Source organism: Colossoma macropomum, unplaced genomic scaffold (assembly GCF_904425465.1).
Source record: "Colossoma macropomum unplaced genomic scaffold, Colossoma_macropomum, whole genome shotgun sequence".
NCBI lineage: Eukaryota > Metazoa > Chordata > Actinopteri > Characiformes > Serrasalmidae > Colossoma > Colossoma macropomum.
This window is the reverse complement of record NW_023494810.1, coordinates 10,519,560-10,538,330: the sequence shown is the minus strand read 5'-3', so window position 1 is coordinate 10,538,330 and position 18,771 is coordinate 10,519,560. Positions and strand designations below refer to the sequence as shown.

Here is an 18,771-nt window from a genome sequence, read left to right as displayed (position 1 = left end):
CTTTGCATCATGAAAAGGTTCTTCAGATTGATGGAGAATGTGCTGTAGATGTATCTATATAGAACTTTTTTGAAAATGGTTCTGTATAGCACCAAAAAGGGTTTTTCGATTGTAACAAGCTTGATATTAAGCTATACAATAGAAGAACCCTTTTTGGTGCTTTTATAGAACCATCTATATAGCACATTCTCCATCAATCTGAAGAACATCTTCACAATGCAAAAAAACCCTTCTTTGAGGTTCTTTGAGTGTTCATGGTTTTATATAGAACCATTTACTGTACTAAAGAACCATTGAAGAACCATCTTTTTCTAAGTGTTTATGAGAGGAAAACGCTGAAATTCTGCTCTTTCTGAGTAGAATGAACACATCAGATGCCAGTAAAATCTGCACATCTGTCCGATCCCGATGTTTGTTTATTTTTTTTAAAGCAAACATTGGCCGATACTGTCACACTTCTGATATCACTGTGTATCCCTACAAAGAAACATCCTTTGGCAGTTTTTTGTCTATGGCATCATGCAAAGAACCCTTTTTGGCACCATCAGCTCTGACTCAGTACGTTTCTCTAGAATGGCATGCTTCACTACTCTGATTTTGTTTGCGCCTTAACAATTTAATTTCACTGAAATTTGTAAATTTGGTGGACTTTCCCTTTGAGTGTAGCTCTAATAAATAAACCTTTTGTGGCTAAAGAACATTTGCAGTTTGTGGAGGTTCTGTTAACTTGTTTTTAGACTAGTTCTTCCCACTTACACTCCACTTACATTAATTGTCCTTTAGTGAACCTTTAGTAATTAAAAGGTTCTTTAGAGAACTGAGAATGGTTCTTCCAAAGCATTACTCCAAAAAACCCACCATTCAAAGTGTAGTTGGCTTTCTTAGCTCTCTCTCTCTCTCTTTAGAGCTTTGTAAAGCAGCATTGAGTTGTTATTTGATCTGATATTCACTGTTTGTCAATCTGAAGCTGCTTTTACGTAGACTATGCCTTCACCTGTAGGCCTTTAACAGGAGGTTTAGTCAAAAGTATTAGCCCCCCATGGGTTAAAATGCTACGTTGTCTATGTCAGCTTGACTTAGCTATGCAGGAAGTTTAGTATAGGTCTGACATTTTTTGCCCCAACATGTCCAAGATGTATCTAGGATTAGGTTCTCAAAAACATGATAGATAACATCCATGTTGCAGATAAGAAGTATGTTGCAGTTCCTGATCTCTATACTGCTGGAGCTGTTTTTGGAGATCAATCCATTGTCTTTATTTTGAACGAAGGTTTAGTTGAAGTTGATAATCATATTCCATATCATGGAAAACCGAATGTCCTTTGCTTTTATTTCAATAAAAGTATTTGAATTCATTGGTTTTGTGATGTCGCAAAAACCAACACATTTACATGAATTCACCTATTTAGCCTCACCCATTCACACTGAAGGAGGATAGCACAGGGTGTCCCAAAAAATTGACATCATTTGAGATGTGAATATCTGAGTAACTACATGTCCCAGGCAAACGAAATTGAATAGGCTTCATGTTGAACAATACAAGATTTATTTATCAAAATTCGAACAAGAAATTCAGAGAGATGTAGATTTTATAACCGATTTCACAAAGCTTCACAAATGTAATATCTTCCGATACTGGTGGTCGTCCAGATCCCTTTGCCCTGCACAGACAGCCTTCCTCTTTGAATTTTTTGTGCCATGTGGAAATCTGCTTTCCAGTTGGTGCATTTTTATTGAATTCGAATCGAAAATGTACGCTACATACTCTTGTTTGACTGTGTTCGAGCATGTTCTAACACACAAAATGCATTTTTACACATTTTGTTAAATTTTGAGATAATTTGAGGGAGAATTGGCTGTTTTCAGACTACGAAATTATGTCAATTTTTTGGGGACACCCTGTGTATGAAGTATATAACCTAGACTGCATTTTGAATGGGGCAGCCAGTCTTAAAAGCATAGTAACACACTCTGTAATTCTACGTGATGGAGACGTTAGAAATGGTCATTTTAAAATACTGCATATGGGACCTTTAAAATGAGCGGTGTTCTTTTAAGCACATCATGCTAGCACTGTCTAATTCTTTTAATATATCACTTATGAGTTAATAATGATTTATTAGCCTATATTTTGACTTAATAATACTAATGCAAGTGGTAGCTTGAACTGAATTTGCGCAATACACAGCGCTCGCTAAACATTCCCTCAGAATTCCTTCGTGTCAGGTGAAGAGTAAAACTGTTTACATAGCGTAGCTCTCTCTGTTAGCCAGCTGCTAGCTGTGAAGATCAGCTAGCAGGACCTCAGGGTCAAAACAGTCTAAATAATAAGACCAGCACCTGCTAAATTTAGCACTCTCAGACATGGAACTGTGTTTTTTCTGACTCCATTCTAATTAACACAGTCTGTGAAACACTGTTTATGGTCCGTGCCAGATTCCACAGCCCTCAGTGCTCTCATGAAGTAACGTTAGGCTAGTGCTAGCAGAGTGGAGCAGGCCCAGGCAGACTTTTCATAACGCTAATGCTACGCTAATGCGCCGTTGGGAGCAGCTGTTGGCTCTTGTTTGGCTACGGTTTTGCATCTGGTGGCTCAGTGTCAGTGTGTATAGTGGTTTCTAGCATGTGGTTGATGTTTGAAAAATAGTGGACGGGGAATTCCACCTGCCAGATCACATTAATCTGAGGTGATTTTTCTTCTGGCCATTTTCATACATTACTGTGCTAAAAGCCTTCTGAGGAAGTCATGTGTACAACTGTGTCTCTGGGCAGTGAACATCTATTTATTTGGGGAAAAAAATACTAGAAATAAGTTCAAATAAACGAGGCATCGTGATTGTATGAGTGAGTGTGTTAGCTTAACAGTTCCAAAGCTCTCCTAAAGGAAGTGCAGTGTTAAAGACTAGGCTTATTGTAAAATGATTTAGTTGAAAATGTTGTTGCTGACAATGTGCTGGGTTATTATTTAATTTACAAAGTGCACCTAAAGAAAGGGAAGGAAGGAAAAAGAAGACAATTAGACTGTGAGTGAAAATTGAGTGATGATAAGTGGAATATTGTCTAATACTCTGCTTAACCACCCCGAAAACTCTGAGCAAAACACCAGTGGACAGCCAGCTGTGCCATCAGTGTGCCAACAGTGGCCCACTATCCTCTTGCTGTCAGGGTTACTGTTACCTATAATGTTATATGGTGCTTTACTGTATTTACTGTGTTAATAAATCGTTATTCAGGGAAATCGCTTTGTGTTTTTCAAAGAAAATCTGCAGGGATATTTTTCCACACCTCTAAAGCTGTTTTGCTGGACTCTGGGGTGGTCAGTCTCCTTTTCTCAGTGAGGCTTCTTGACAGGTACACATGGGGGGCAGTCGTGGGCTGGAGGTCAGGGACCAGCCTTGTGACCGGAAGGTCGCTGGTTCAATCCCCTCAGTACGTGACTGAAGTGCCCTTGAGCAAGGCACCTAACCCCCAATTGCTCACTGCTCTGGGCAGGTGTGCTCACTGCCCCCTAGTGTGTGTGTTCACTAGTGTGTGTTTCACTGCACGGATGAGTTAAATGTGGAAGTCTAATTCCGTGTGCAAACACAGTAGGCTAATGGTTCTGAATTCACATCCTTTCAGACCCACAGCGCTGAGTTGTCTTCTCACAGTGGAAGGATGGACAGAAACACCTGTGGATGTTTTCAGATCTGAAGCAGCCTGATTTTCTCCTCTCTCTCAAAGATGAAAGCTTTAAGTGCTGTTTATCTGATGGGGACAGTGTTGGTGTCTACCAGGTCTTCCAGGTGGTTGTTAGGAGTCCCTTCTCTGTAGCAATTTTTAAAATCTAGTTTTAGAAGCTCTTTTTTTCTTCCCTATGCAGGTGGATATGATTTATTTGGGAGCATCACATGCATTATAGAGAGGTTTATTTCATGGCCTTGTAGTTCAGCTTTCATTTACTTTCATTTCCTTCCAGCTTGAAGTCTAGAAAAATAAACACACCCTTTGGTTATGCAAATTACAGCTGTTAGTCTCCATGGTGTGTTTCTCTTCATTTCATTCTCAGTATAGCTAAAAACCAGTCATAAATGATTTCTCCTGCTCGACACACACGCACAGTTATCCACTGAATACAGACTCATCAGTTTAGCCGGTAATTTTGTCTCTGCCTTCTTTCTCTCAAGCATTTGGCAAGCGTGTTGCTTCACAGTGGGCAAATACGGAAGACGTTGATTCAGAAATGTGGGAAATGCAGAAAATCTTGCCAGTCAAGTTAGTACACCAGCCATGACCTCACTAGAATGTTAAAGGAACTCTTAAGCAACTGAAAGGAAACCGAATAACAGAATTTGTATTGTTGGCCAGGCAGTCAATTCATTTCCCCACTGTGCTGTAGTATTGAGGATGTGTCGTTATTGAGGGCAGGAAGGGGAAGGGTGGTTTTTAGATCGAAAGTTTTTGTAAATCATGTGGCTGATGCATCTTACTGCTCATTTAAAATAAAGATTGCCTGATTTAGTTAGTATCTCACTGGTGCCCATAAAAGGAACACTAATGTAAAAAATAACACCCAATTTAAAGAAACTGTTGACCAAAATATTACTATGAATATTATTTAAGCTCAGTATTTATGCTAATGACAGTAATTACAAGTCATTTTTTTAATTTCAAAATCAGACCAGGGGGGGCACAGGAGTGAGCTTCATCAGTGGTGTGTAACAAAAGCATTAACATTTTAATCACATTTAGGCTGTTTTATCACCTAGCTCGTTTCTAAAGTCCCAACCACAGTGACACTAATCTTTTTCATTTGGTTGGGTGGTTTCACACTTTCACATGGGTGTTGATAGGTCCGAAATTTGGTGGAGACACAAGCGCTCTGTTACATTATTGTTTAAAATGCATTTAAATGCATTATTATCCATCCCTACTATTACAACACAGGAGCTTAACGTGCATGAATCATTTGCTTGATCTCTGCGTCTTTGATAGGTTTTATTCAAATTTACAAATCAATCAGGTCAAAAAATTGTAGGAACAATCTAGTAACACTGTTTGAAAACCCCAGCTGTCCATTACATTGTGTGAACATGTCATGATGAATGGACTGATAGAAATGGTTTTGTTATGACTATGACAATATGCAGTCTGCTTTTATAAAATAAAAATTATGTCAGTCACTAGAACACATTTCTTGTTTAAGGCTATAGGTGTGAGATGGCATTGATGGCTAATGAAAAACCAATGGAATTGAACATGGATACAGCAGAGATCTGGCCGAAAGTCGGTACTCCGACTTTAAAAAAAGTCTTATTGTTTCAGAATAGTTTAGCTGCCGTTTGGAGTGAGTGATACATTTTTGCATTAGATAACAAAGTCAGTGTTGAACTCCATGGTAATGTCAGCATGGTATTTTTTAATTCTTTATTTTTATGGACAGTTAGGAATGCACTATTATTATTATTACGGTTGTGAGTTGTGGACCTAGGCTGAAACCTGACATTTTTGCTGGACACACACTATAATTTCCATAGAAAAGCATTGCCAGTAGAATGGGATGCTCTTGAGCCTGTGGTCACCATGCCCAGTGCATCTGCTTAGCTGTGTATGAAGCATTGGGCTGTGGAGCATTGGAACTGCATTCTCTGGAGTGATGGAGCTCCATCCCGTGCCTTTGGGAGGAGTTGGAGTGATCCAGAACTGACCATCCAACATCAGTACCTGACCTCACTATTGCTCTTGTGGCTGAATGCAATCAAATCCTCACAGGAATGTTCCAACATCTAGTGTCAATCCTTCCCAGAAGAGAAGAGGCTGTCACTGCAACAGAGAGGGAAAAACTACCTATTATTACCCTTCATTTCAGTAGAAATGTCAGTGTCTACAAACTTTTGGACATATTGTATCACTCAGCTTATAGTCTCAGCTGGGTGAAACGATCTGAATGAACTGAATGTTAAAGATTATCTTTTCTGACAGCTGCGTTTGATCTCTCAGGTTCATAGCGGGTCCCTGCGCTCACATACTACACATCCAGGCCGAGGTGAGCCGGAGAGCGCAGCCAAACGCTGTCTTGGAGAAAGTGTTTACATCCATCTCAAAGGTACCGCTAATCCACCTCTTTTTTATGTCTTCCAGTCTGTAAATGTCATTTCCTTGGATTGTACATCCAGACGCTCCTAGCCCAGTGCAGTCTTCTATAGCGAGGGAGTGTGCTGTGTTTACGGCTAAGCTATGCTTTGAAGCGCTCACACTTTTTGTTCTCTGTTTATGCTCCAATTCTTCTTCCTAATGTTCTGCTGTGCTTTAATTTCCTTTCTCGTTTTAGTGTTTCCCACAGATTTGATAGATGCTTTGGTGCTGAGGCAGAGGGCAGAGTGAGACACCAACTCCAAAGCAAAAATTAATAACAAAATTCATAAAAATAATAATGACTTCTATTTATGGTTAAATGATTGCACTCAGCTATTACAAATACACAGTTTTCATTCACGAGACTGTGTAGGAACGTCAGTTACATAGAAATATGAACACTTTTTCATAGCAGCCATATGTACAATAGTTTTTGATGGACATGTATTTTATTTACAAAATCAGAAATGGGCTGGGTTTTTGTCTTCAAGCAAGCCAGCTTTTATGAAATTGTTTTTATTGTGTTGAAATGCTTTATTGTAGCGATTGTACAGGATTGTTTGATATGAAGAAAGCTGCGGTTCCTCTTATCTCAGCTCGGCTGTCTGTGTGGAGAGGTGTGAGGTTTTATAGCAGGGGGTTCTCACCTCTCCACTTTCACCCCTCATTGGTTACTAACAGCTCAACACAGAGTCACACACAAGTGTCCAAGTTAATTTGATAAGAGATATGGACAGAATATTTTATTTGGTTAATTTGGTAAACGATATGCGAGTCACCTTCCATTCTGCTGGCGGAATGGCCACATATATTATTTATGTCTGTCTTCTTTGAGCATGAGTGATGTGTATACTATATACTGTCATATAAATGTGTATAAAAACAGATGGCCTGACCTGCTGCCTGCCTCAGTTTTCACCTCTTTGTTAGTGTTGCAAAAGATTGTTTTTGGTCCATTTCTGAGCCTTTTGCTCCAGTCATCACACTGCAGCTATTTTTTATACGTGGCTAACAGTGAACAGTGAGGCTAACAGTAGTGTTTTATGACATAAGAAACCATAATCGCTAGCAAAAAGGGGTTAAATATATGTCGAAAGCAAAGACACAAACTAGACTTGGGCCCAGTCCCATTTCTTATTTTTACCCCTACCCCTTGTTTTTGAGTGTCACCTTGCCCCTTGGAACTGAGTTGCAAGGGGTAGTGGTTGAAATCTTCTCCTATGAAATGGGACCCTCAAATAAAAAGAACATTACTTCATTAACAGGCTACTAGGGGTGCTCGGTAGGCGACCCTGCCAGTCTGCAGTGATAGCAGAGGAGGGTAAAGTTCAGCAACCTCACTGCTGGGCTTTAGCTACATTTAAAGCATCATATTATTATTTATTATCGCCCACCCCGATTCTTTGATGATACGAAGCTGACGTCAGCTATTTGCCAGCTCCTTGTTTGAAATTTCCTGTTCCACCTTAAATGGAGCTGCAGTTATATTCTGGTGCCTCAGGTGTCAGAACTGCTGGATTATTTAAGGTAAAATGGGAAAAATAAAGCTAGCTAGCTACCGAGACATCAGCATACTATTAGCGATTTTTTTTTTCTATGCTTGTTATGAAAAAAAGGATCATAATACATTGGAACGACATTAAACTAAGATAATACAATGGTTATCGTAATTTTTGATGGTAATTCTCACAGTTGTGGGTTTCTGCAGTCGCTCGCGCAGCCATCTTGCCGGTTTTTCTTTTTTTTTCCTCATAACACTGTTTGAAGTGAGCCTCTGAAAAAGCTCTGTTTGGAGGGCCGTGTAGCCCTAACACTTTGCCCTACCCCTCTATCTCAACAAAAATCGGTACACCCTACCCCTAGACGTGAACACACAAAACAGAAAGGTGGGGGCGAGGGGTGAAATGGGATTGGGCCTTAGAATAACATCTTTTACTCAAATATTGAAATATTGAAATGACTAGAATGCAGATACACAGCACTTCAAAGTAGATTTGGGGCAGCTCTATATCATCACTTGTTTTTTAGAATGATCTGAGTGTTTTAAACCTGCCACACTCTGACCGTGCAAAAGAGAACTTCCAGCAAACCTGGCTGAGCATCAGCTGTGCAAACTCATGCACTTCAGGCCTAGAAGACCAATATCCAGCAGAATAGATACACAACAACATAATAAATACTCATCTGTATAAAGGAAAGAGACGTTAATGTTGGTCCCATAAATGTTTGAGAACTTTTACTTGCCTTAAGTTTTCTGTTAATTGCTGAGATAATTTTGAAGGAAACCTGGTTGTAATTGTAGGTTATTATGACCTTTCTGATGGATATGGATGAATAAATGACTTAAGCTTGTAAAGTAAAAAATAAACCAAATAAATACATATTGTATTCAGAGAGTGTTCCAAGGCTGCTTGAGCACTGTAGCCATTTCTCCTGACTGTATTACAGGAGGGTTTAAGTTAGCTTACTGACCACAAAGCACTTCTCTGACTGAATTTGCACACATCAGGGCGCCTGAGCTATGAGTGTCTAATCCTCCTCACACAGCTTCTTGTTAAAATATTTCTCTGCACTCATCTGTTCAGTGAATATTACATGAATCGCTGGTCTAAACCACAGCTAGGCGTTCTTTCAAATTAAGAGAAAGCAAATTGTAGCCCAGGCAGCTTTGCTAGTTATGAGTAATAGTGAGCTAAATTTATGCAAGTGCTGCACACTCTCCCACCGTCTCCTTCACTCTCTCTCTCCTGTCGCCTTCTTCATTCTCTCTCGTTCTCTCTCACTCTGCTGCTGTCTCCTTCACTCTCTCCTGCTCTCCTCCCATCTCCTTTACTCTCTCTCAATTTCCCGCCATCTCCTTTGTTGTCTCTTGCTCTCTCGCTGTCTCCTTCACTTTTTCCCTCCTGTCTCCATTATTCATTCTCTCTCGTTCTCTCTCACTCTTCTGCTGTTTCCTTCATGCTCTCTTGCTCTCCCAACATCTCCTTCACTTACTCTCCCGTTGTCTCCCTCACTCTCGGTTCACTCGCTCTCCTGCCATTTCCTTCACTCCTTTTTGCTCTCCTGCAGTCTCCTTCACTCTCTTTTGCACTCTCATCGTTTCCTTCAATCTCTCTCGCTCTCCTGCCGTCTCCTTCACTCTCTCTCACTCTCCTGCCATCTCCTTCACTCTCTCCTGCTCTCCTGCCATCTCCTTCACTCTCTCGCTCTCCTGACGTCTCCTTCACTCTCTCACTCTCCTGGCATCTCCTTCACTCTCTCCTGCTCTCCTGCCGTCTCCTTCACTCTCTCTCGCTCTCCTGCCGTCTCCTTCACTCTCTCTCGCTCTCCTGCCGTCTCCTTCACTCTCTCTCGCTCTCCTGCCGTCTCCTTCAGTGTCTCCTCCCATTTCCTTCACTCACTCTCCCACCATCCCCTTTGCTTTCTCTCACTCTCCTGCTGTCTCCTTCACTCTCTCCCACTCTTTCGTCATCTTCTTCGCTCACTCACAGTCTCCTTCACTCTCTCTCCTCACTCCCCTGACATGAGTTGTGTTGCTGCAGCAATCAAATTCAAAACTTGTTTTTTTTAAAACGGATTATTAAAAATGCCAAAGATTTCTTTACTGAGTTGAAAAATGCGTCCATACATCTGAGCTCACAGCCAAAGTATAACCTATGTGTGGGAAACACTGGATTCCTATCAATTTTTCCTAAGACCCCCTTTCAACAAAAGCATCTTTTTTGTGCTTCCAAGTCTGAGGTTCACTCTTCTATGAAGCTCACACGCCTACTCCTTTTGTCTTTTATAGCAGAGGACCTTTTCGTTTATTGTGAGTGTTCACAGCAACGTGATCCCTACCCAGCCTATAGCACAGACAGGGAAACATGGTGCTCTGTCTTGGAAGGTTTACCATTACTGCGTCAGTAGGGTCAAGTTCAAAGCACTTTGCTAAATGCAGTGGTTCTTTTTCCAATATCCTATGACTACAAGGGCCAAACTGAGCCAAGCTTTAAAAGCCTTGGCTATAGGTGAAGGGCTTTACCAGCACTGTGTTATTGCACGGTATATATGGGGTCATTAGGTATACATACAGTGTCCTGTTCTATAAAAATGGATATAAGTGTACACTTACTGATGTCTGCTACCACTGTTTTTAGTTACATCAGATACTTTTGTCCATGTTTATAGATAGCAGTATGTCTTAGTGTCAGAAACCACATAAATAAGTCTATTTGAGGTTTCTTTAAGGGCCCATATCATGAAAAACAAAATTTCCTCACTTTTTTGGAAAATAGTGGAGTGTGAACATTGTTAAAGTTTCAAAACATACCATTTACCTCCCCCTGACAGCGTTTCACTCTTTATTGCTTTTTGAATGAGGCCCAGCACAGGGCAGCCAATCAGAGCATAGCTTATGTCACAAAAGCAATAAAATTGTTAAGGATAAATAGCGGTTAGAAGATGGTCTTGTAAACATGAATTAAGACTATTTCTGGAACATAAGCACAAATTCAAAATGAACAGTTTAAAATAAAGGGTTAACAACTTTTGAGTGGCATGATGTTCGAATGCTGCTAATTGGTGGGATATAAGCTTCTGTTAGGCTATATATTTACTATATTAGCCTTCACATGACTAAAACGGTAGTAGAATAATATTGGAGACTGAACTTTGTCTGTATTTTTGTCACATTTTTATATTTGTACAATGCTAATGGGTGTACAAGCTTTCATTATTTTAGCTTCATTAGCCTTGTAGCTCCAAACATGTCTTGGCTGATTGATGTAACTTAGAGTAAGGGAAAAATGGTGTGCTATGAATTTATTGATTTATTGATTTATTTATTTGCAAAATTGATTTTAACCCTTTAAAGTGCAGGACTGTTGATCAGTTATTCAGCGTATGACGTGTTGTTCAGTAAGTGCTATATGCTGTATTGAGATTGGATAAGCTTTACAAAACACTGCAGAATTTCATTCAGACTAGTGAGAAACTGTAGAACACTAGAAGACAACTCAGTTACAATACCTACATTTCAAATGATATTGATTTTGTGTGTGTATGAACAGAGATTGCTACAGGTTGAATGGGCTTTAGCTGGTGTTCTTTAAAACCTCTCCAACCTAGCAACAGTTGCTATGAAAGATTGTATTTGTGGGTGGAGCATGGATAGCTTGATACATGCTCTTGTATTTTTGGGGGGGTTAAACCTGTTCTCGTATATGTGGGTGTGTGCGCGCGCGCATGTGTGTGTGTGTGTGCGTGTGTGCGTGTGTATGTGTGTATGTGTGTGTGTGTGTATGTATGTGTATATATATAATTTCCCTTTATTTTCTCTTTTTTTCTTTTAGTCCCCAGACTCACGGCAGCTTGATGGGCTTTCCAAGCAGTTGGACTGGGAGGTGCGAAAGATCCAACGATGGTTTCGACATCGGCGGAACCAGGACAAGCCCAGCACGAGAACCAAATTTTGCGAGAGCATGTAGGTTCCCCTGCACGGGTTCTGGTCTTTACTCCACACCTGCCTACATGTAACCTTGCACCTTTTGTCACTGCTGCCAAAGTAGATTAGAGTGATAGGATTGTTGTCAGTGTCGCCCTCGACTTGGAGGGATTCCAGATGGGAATTTAAGTGCGTGTGTGTGTTTGTCCAGGTGGACGAGTGTCTGTTTTAGTGACTGTGTGTGTGTGTGTGTGTGGGTGTGTGTGTGTGTGTGTGTGTGTGTGCGCGCATGTCAGTTCTTTCTCAGTGTTAATGAGGCTGATGCCTTTGTCCCTATGAATGTACATTCATTTAACTCTAAGCCTGTGATTTCCTTTCAGGTGGAGGTTTACATTTTATCTGTGCATATTTACCTATGGGTTCTGCTTTCTGTGGCAGGTGAGCTACAAACATGAATTGAAATACTGAAAGAAGGTGTTCAGTTACACAAATGTGGGCAGGGCAGTGATGGCAGAATGATTATGTAAATGATTATGGAATAATTAGGTATTCCCAGAGTAAAAGGGACAAAGGAATACAGTTTTACCAGCTACTGAACTGTAATGCATATTTTCTTTGTTGTCTAGGCTGTTTAGTTTACAGCGATAGTTTGGCGAAAAATCTAGTTTACACAAATTTTGCCTTAATCCAGATGTCGTCGTTGATATGTGACATACTGATTTCTAAAATAAAAATAATAAAATTGCATGAAAACAAAATTTATGCTTCTGAATTCACTGCTTGTAGTGATGCGCTGAAATGAAAATTCTTGGCCCAAAACTGTGTTTCAGGGCACATTTAAGCTTTTACTTAAACTCTGTTAAATAAATATGTAGGGTTTGGAATCTAAGGTCATTGACAACAGAGAACAAACGAATTTCATTTTTTTATGTTATGATTTGCTTCTAACTGCTGTTGTATTTTCATGCAGTGTCATTGAAGGCCTTTTTATTTTGTTCATTTCTGTCAAAATTATCAGGCGGCAGAAAATTTCACCTGAAAATGGTCAAGGATAGCACTATAGACTTCACATCGACTGGAAATTTACAGCAGACGAAATTTCAGTGCATCCCCAGCTGCTACTACCGTTTTTAGCTAAATGGGTTCTATATAGTACCAAGTCTTTGGCTTGTAACAATAGTGGAAACCTTTTGGTGCTATATAGAATCTTTTTCAAAAAGGTTCTGTATAGAACCATCTACAGCACATTCTCTATCAACCTGAAAAATCCCTTTTACAATGCGAAGAACCCTTAAATCATGTAAAAGATTCTTTGAGTGTCCTTTTTCTTTGCTATAGAACCCTTAAAGAACCATCTTTTTTTGTATGTGACATGATTTTGTTCATGTTTATAGATAAGTTATGTGTAATTATGTGAGGAAGATTTAAGAGACCTAAAATGCTTCAGACGTTTGGTTCCTATCACCACCACAGTGAACGATTCTACTCTGAATGACTTGGTTTACATCTTAACCATTGAATTATACAGACATTTGAGATCCCCTTAAATATGGCTGCTACAGTTATTCTAATGTTACATTTTGTTGTCGTTTGTTTTTGAGATAACAGTCAGTCATACAGTGTCAGAACCACATAAACAAGTCTATTTGAGATTACTTAATAACTCGACACGGTTTGAGGCAAATGTGTAATGATTTAAACGTGCTAATTGGTGGGGTATAAAATTTTATTTGTTAGCCACATGAGCCATAAAACTAGCAAACTTCAGACACCAAACATGTCTTGACTGATTGGCTACATTTTGGATAAGGGGGACATTGTGTAAATTTGACTTTTTGCCAAACTACCACTTTAACAAAACTGATATTTTGAATGGAGTCAGAGATCTCTGACATTATTACTTTGTGGAAATTTTTTGGCTCTAATGTAATGAACAGATTAATATACAGTCCTTATATCTTAGAAAGGTAATGAGGACATAGTTAGGTCTCTCTTGTAAGTTCAGTGCAGGATCAAGCAGCTAAAGACAGTTTTTTATGTGCTTTTCTTTGCTCTTCACTGATTCTGCAAGGAAAGTGAGCAGTACTATGGCTGTATTGTCAGTAATGCTAACAGGGAGAATGGAAACTGAAACAGTTAAACGAACAGCGCTGTGTGTTTGTATCTATAGAATCCCTGGATGTGGGACACGCGACAGTGCTGGTACAACTACCCCTTTCAGGTGAAGTAAAATGACCCGCAGTTTAGCACTGTGCCTTTGTTTCTGTAAACAGATGAACGTTTTTACTGTATCTTGTACTGTTGGTGTCCCGCAGCATCTGTTTAATGTGTTTGTGTCTTCCTGTAAAGGTTCTCACTCCTGGTCTGTATCACTACTACGTGATGGAGCTGGCCTTCTACTGGTCTCTTATGTTCTCCCAGTTTACAGACATCAAAAGAAAGGTGAGCAAGCTTGTGTCATTACTGCTGTACTTCTGGTGCTGAGGTTAATTTAAAAAAAAAAAGCTAGGAATATATTAACCTTTAACTCCTCCATAACATTTGTTGTGCCCTCACACAAGAAACAAACATTGTCCTATGCAAAAGTTGGGTTCAAATGACGTTGTGTTGATTTTAAGTGAAAATAAATAAACACATCTTCTATAGGGAACACACTTCTGCACATTTTAATGCACAATTACTGTTTATTTACTGAATTTAACACACTGGGGGAGAATGAACAAAACAAAATGCAGCAAATGAATAGAATTTTTCACTAGTATGTAATGAAAAAAAAGGCCATATTTAAGTGTGTTCCCTGTAGAGGTTGTGTTCACTTATTTTCACTAGACAATTAACGAAACCTGTAATTTAGACATTTGCGAACTTATTTATTTGACAGTATTTTGTTTCACAGGGGAAGAAAAACATCACTCACTCTCAAAGGAGACAATGACATAAATTAAGCCTGTATATAAAAAGTATTTATAATATTTGCATGTAACTGACAGTTTAGTAAATGGAAGTGAAGGAAGTGTATTTGTAATTTGAGTGCATTTATTTAAAAAAAAATTATTTATTTATTTTGTTATATCAGCTTTAGATGTCTTTAAGAAGCATGAAGTATTATGTGTTCATAATTAAGGGACTTTTAATGTTAAATATTAGTTTGCGGGTTAAAAATTAAATCAGTTTCCTAGCTTGTCAGTTATTGCCTTATTTATACAAAAGCATAAATAAAAAAAAAAACACATCATTCTCATAAAAATCAATGGCAAAATGTTGAACGGATACAAAAATGTCATTATGATCTCAGCTTTAGTTCACAGTCAGCAGTCTGTCTGCTCGGCTGTGTTTGTGTGTGTGTTATGGAATGTTAGGATGACCCACTGCCTTACTGACACACACACACACACACACACACACACACACACACACACACACACACACACACACACACACTCCTCCAGAGTGGCCTTGCCCTTCGCACTCTGTGGCGTCAAATGTACTTTCACTCAGAAAATTACAGTTACTTATTATGCTGATAACTTTTATTCTCTCATATTGATTTACAGTGTAGATAATATTATAGACACCAAAATATATTGTTAGATGGTTTATTTAATACTTCAAATGTTTGGAGAAAAGAAGTTATTAGAAAATAAATGCTATTTGGTTTTTATGTTTGCAAAAAATGCCATTATCTTAACTTCATTCTGGATATTAATTTTATTAATTCTAGAAATTATTTTATTCAGACTTCATTCTGGATATTCCATTTATAAAAATATCATTCTGGGTCATACTTTTATTATAATGTTATTCTGGATGTTTATTTATTTATTTTTTTGGATATTGACCATTTCTTATTAAAATATTCTGGATGTTCATTTTATTATCACAGTTTTTAATGTCGTACGACTTTCTCGGCTTTTTAGACTCTTCTACAGCTCTGTTCACCATTCTGAACACACAATGTTCGCAAATTCCTAATATGAAGTTGAGAATGGCTGAGGATCATTTTACTCATTTATCTGCAACCAAATTGTTTTATGTTGTAATATAAATATTCAAAGTATTTCAGACATGCATGATCTCAGGACGTAGATGAGTCTGGCAGGGCTAAACGTGCTTTTTATAAGTATGTAGCTATGACCAAATACTCATGGAAGCACAGTTCAGTTTGTCCTTTTTGGCTTTATTTGTATAAACTAAGCATCTGCATTCAGTAGTGCTGCTTATTCTGATAACTGTGTTGTTGTTATTAGTTGATACTGAGCAGCTACGTACCAAGTGTTGGTTTGACTGAGTTTTGGCTGCGTTCCTGTTGATATGGCTCTTGCTGTGCCTTGGTTGAACTTTGTCCCTGGTCATTATTTTTTTGCCATGAATCGTTCACCTTTATGGCATAATAAACTCTGAAAAGTGTTCTCAGTAGGGTGGTTTATTGTAACACTTGTAAAGCATTGTTATATTGCAGGTTTCAAGGTTATAATGAGTTGTATTGAAAGGCTTGGGTCAGAGCTGTAGACATGAGCTGTGTTTCTGGACTCAGCAGTAGAAATCTGATTAGTCATGTGACTCTGGAACATTAACTCTAATAGAATAATTGAAATTCTTGAGTTTCAACTGTGTGTGTGTGTGTGTGTGTGTGTGCATGTCGGGGGGATGTGTAAGTCACTGGTCTGTTTTTGGTGGTATTATAGTAGCTTTTTGTTCCCCTGTTTCTTTCTACTATCTTCCTCTTCTGCATGTGTGCAAGCAGGACAAAGTGGTTAATTTTTAGGCCTTGCCAAGAATGTAGAAATAAGGAGGGGCAATATGGTACAATATTTTGATATGTTTTCACAGTCCGAGATGTTGAAATGGCAGCATTTAAAAAAAGGTTATGAACTGAGTACTTTGACTTTTTTTTAACAATATCCTAATTGTCTATATTTAAGGAGGCGGAGGAGGAAAAATTAAGCAGTTTGGTACAAAATAAGTGCACCAATATGAGAATTATGGGCTGATGCCAGTATTCACTATTGTGTATTAATCATTTTTCATTTTCGTTTATCATGAGGTCTTCAAATCTGGACCTTGAATCCACATTCCAGTTCTGGATTTTGTAATTGTTAGTGAACTTTTGATGTAAATGATTGGCCACCTAGTGTTAAACCTTAATGGTGATAACAAAATACTGTACCGGAATATGGATTTAGTGTCTGGATTTGAAGCATCTGAACTTTTCCTGCTGTAACATGCCCACTTCAACTCATGAAAGGCTTGTAAACCCCTTAAATGGCCACAGCCCACCGGCATGGCAAAAGTTCTATTACACACTTCTGTAAGAATAGCTCAGCCAGTTTGCATTGCAGTCCCTGTAGTTACTGAATAATAAGTCTTACTATGTAATCAGCCTGGGATTTTGAAGGGTTAAACGCTGCACTATGTACATTTTTTGTGCTCAAATTGAAAGACATAGCAGTACTGAGTCAGGAGAAAACAATACTAAATAATATACAGTAAACTAAAGATCATAGACAGTAGACAATGGGCTGAGAGAAAAGCGGACGGATTTTTGGTCCACAGCAGTAATGACTGTTGTCCATGTTTTCTTATCAGCGCACACTAACATGTAGTGATTGTTCTTAGCAGCAGAAACATCGACATGGTCAGAAACTGCAGACAGTGTGTACAGATTTAAGTGTGTGTGCATATAAAGTAAGTGAAGTATAATATAATGTCTTGCATGTAAAGAGCTGGATGCAGTAGGTTTAGTGCAGTGGATGATTTAGTTTTATTGAACTTTGTGAGGAAGCTGTCAGGTAGATCTGTTCAGCAGTCTGGCCTGGTCTGGACCAAAGTTTGGCACATGGCAATTTGACCAATGAAGATGTTTGATTTGGTCCAAAAGAATGTTACGCTAGCGCCACACGAATAAAAAAAAAAAAACGTTTTTATGGTATTCTGTACTATGCAATCATATGCAAAGGTTAAACTACATGTTTTGTTGATTTTTTTAAGTTAAAATAACACATCCTCTACAGCAGGGGTGTCAAACTCAACAAATCTGTGGGCCAGAGAACGCCTGTGGGTTTTTTTTTGTAACCCAAACTGGCTATTGTTTATTCAAAACCTCTACAGTAAAATACAGGCACTTGCAGTAAACCTGCAAATATTACATAAATGCTTAAAATATTAAAAATTAAAATGTTCCCAGGTGCTCAGTCTTGTAAACCTATCTGTTTGCTGTTTTGCTGTAAACTACACATTTGTCATTCTTTCTTTGCTGCAAGTCTATCAGTACTTGGGCTCAATATCTGAGCTGCTGAGCAAGTGTTAAGTGTATATTGTATATATTGTATGTATATGATATAGTATATTTGTTGAACTGCAGCTGAAATGCAACTAGTGCGTTTGGTGATATGACTGGTGTGGATTTGTGTAGAATTGAGGTGTAACTGCTGTCCCATAAATTGTTGTTGAGGTAAGAGAGTCCGAGCGCACATTACGCTGCAGTTCATGCTGGGATGAAAATACTTTTGCAGGCCAGGTGCCTTGTGTTAGACACATGGGCTCTACAGGGAAATTTTTTTTTTTTTTTTGTTAAACTTTATTTTTTTATTTGTATTTTTAAATTTGTTTTATTTTAAAGCAATAAATAGATTAACTGAATTTTTTTGTATTTAATAGAAGATATGAAAAAAAAGAATAGATCGTAATCCAGGAATTAGTATTAAAACTAAGGTACCTGTATTGGTACGTACAACATACAGGTACCTATACAGCATCTGTTGTATAGTGTGACAGTTGCTATGCAGTTACTTGCTATAGCTTGAAATGCTAAAGGAAATGTATACTATTAAATGATGTCCAATCACAACCCTGTTGCACTTATAATGCATTTGTAATTTATAGTGCAGTTCATTGTCAAGCTCAACATCTGCACATGAGCTTTTTTATGTGCATAAGCGATGTTCCAAGCACATATGGACACAACAGCTGTCAGGCGCACATGGCCAATGTCTGTTATTGTCCTGTTTGCTGGTCTTTTGTGGGTTATTCTTATTCAGCCTGTTTTAGGTCTGTGTGACTGAAGACAAATAATGTCTGGAGTCTTTCACTCTGGCCGTGGCCTGTAATGTCCACACTCGGACCAGATGGGGATTAGCATTGTAAATTTACTCAGGGTAGTGTTATGAATTGTGGATTGAAGGGAGGTTCACAGCGCAGTGGGTGTTGTACCTGAACAGGGCGATTTGAAGTGA

At 38.7% G+C, this 18,771-nt stretch overlaps 1 protein-coding gene across 1 annotated transcript in view; it reads left to right on the top strand.

Moving 5' to 3' along the window:
- The window catches only part of cers5 (ceramide synthase 5), a 49,888-nt gene that overhangs the window by 15,512 nt on the left and 15,605 nt on the right, over positions 1-18,771 (top strand). The window contains exons 2-6 of the mRNA XM_036559029.1: positions 5,980-6,085; positions 11,448-11,578; positions 11,920-11,977; positions 13,710-13,760; positions 13,889-13,981. Of these exons, the coding sequence (XP_036414922.1) occupies positions 5,980-6,085; positions 11,448-11,578; positions 11,920-11,977; positions 13,710-13,760; positions 13,889-13,981 (439 nt within the window). The remainder of the gene's footprint in view (positions 1-5,979; positions 6,086-11,447; positions 11,579-11,919; positions 11,978-13,709; positions 13,761-13,888; positions 13,982-18,771) is intronic.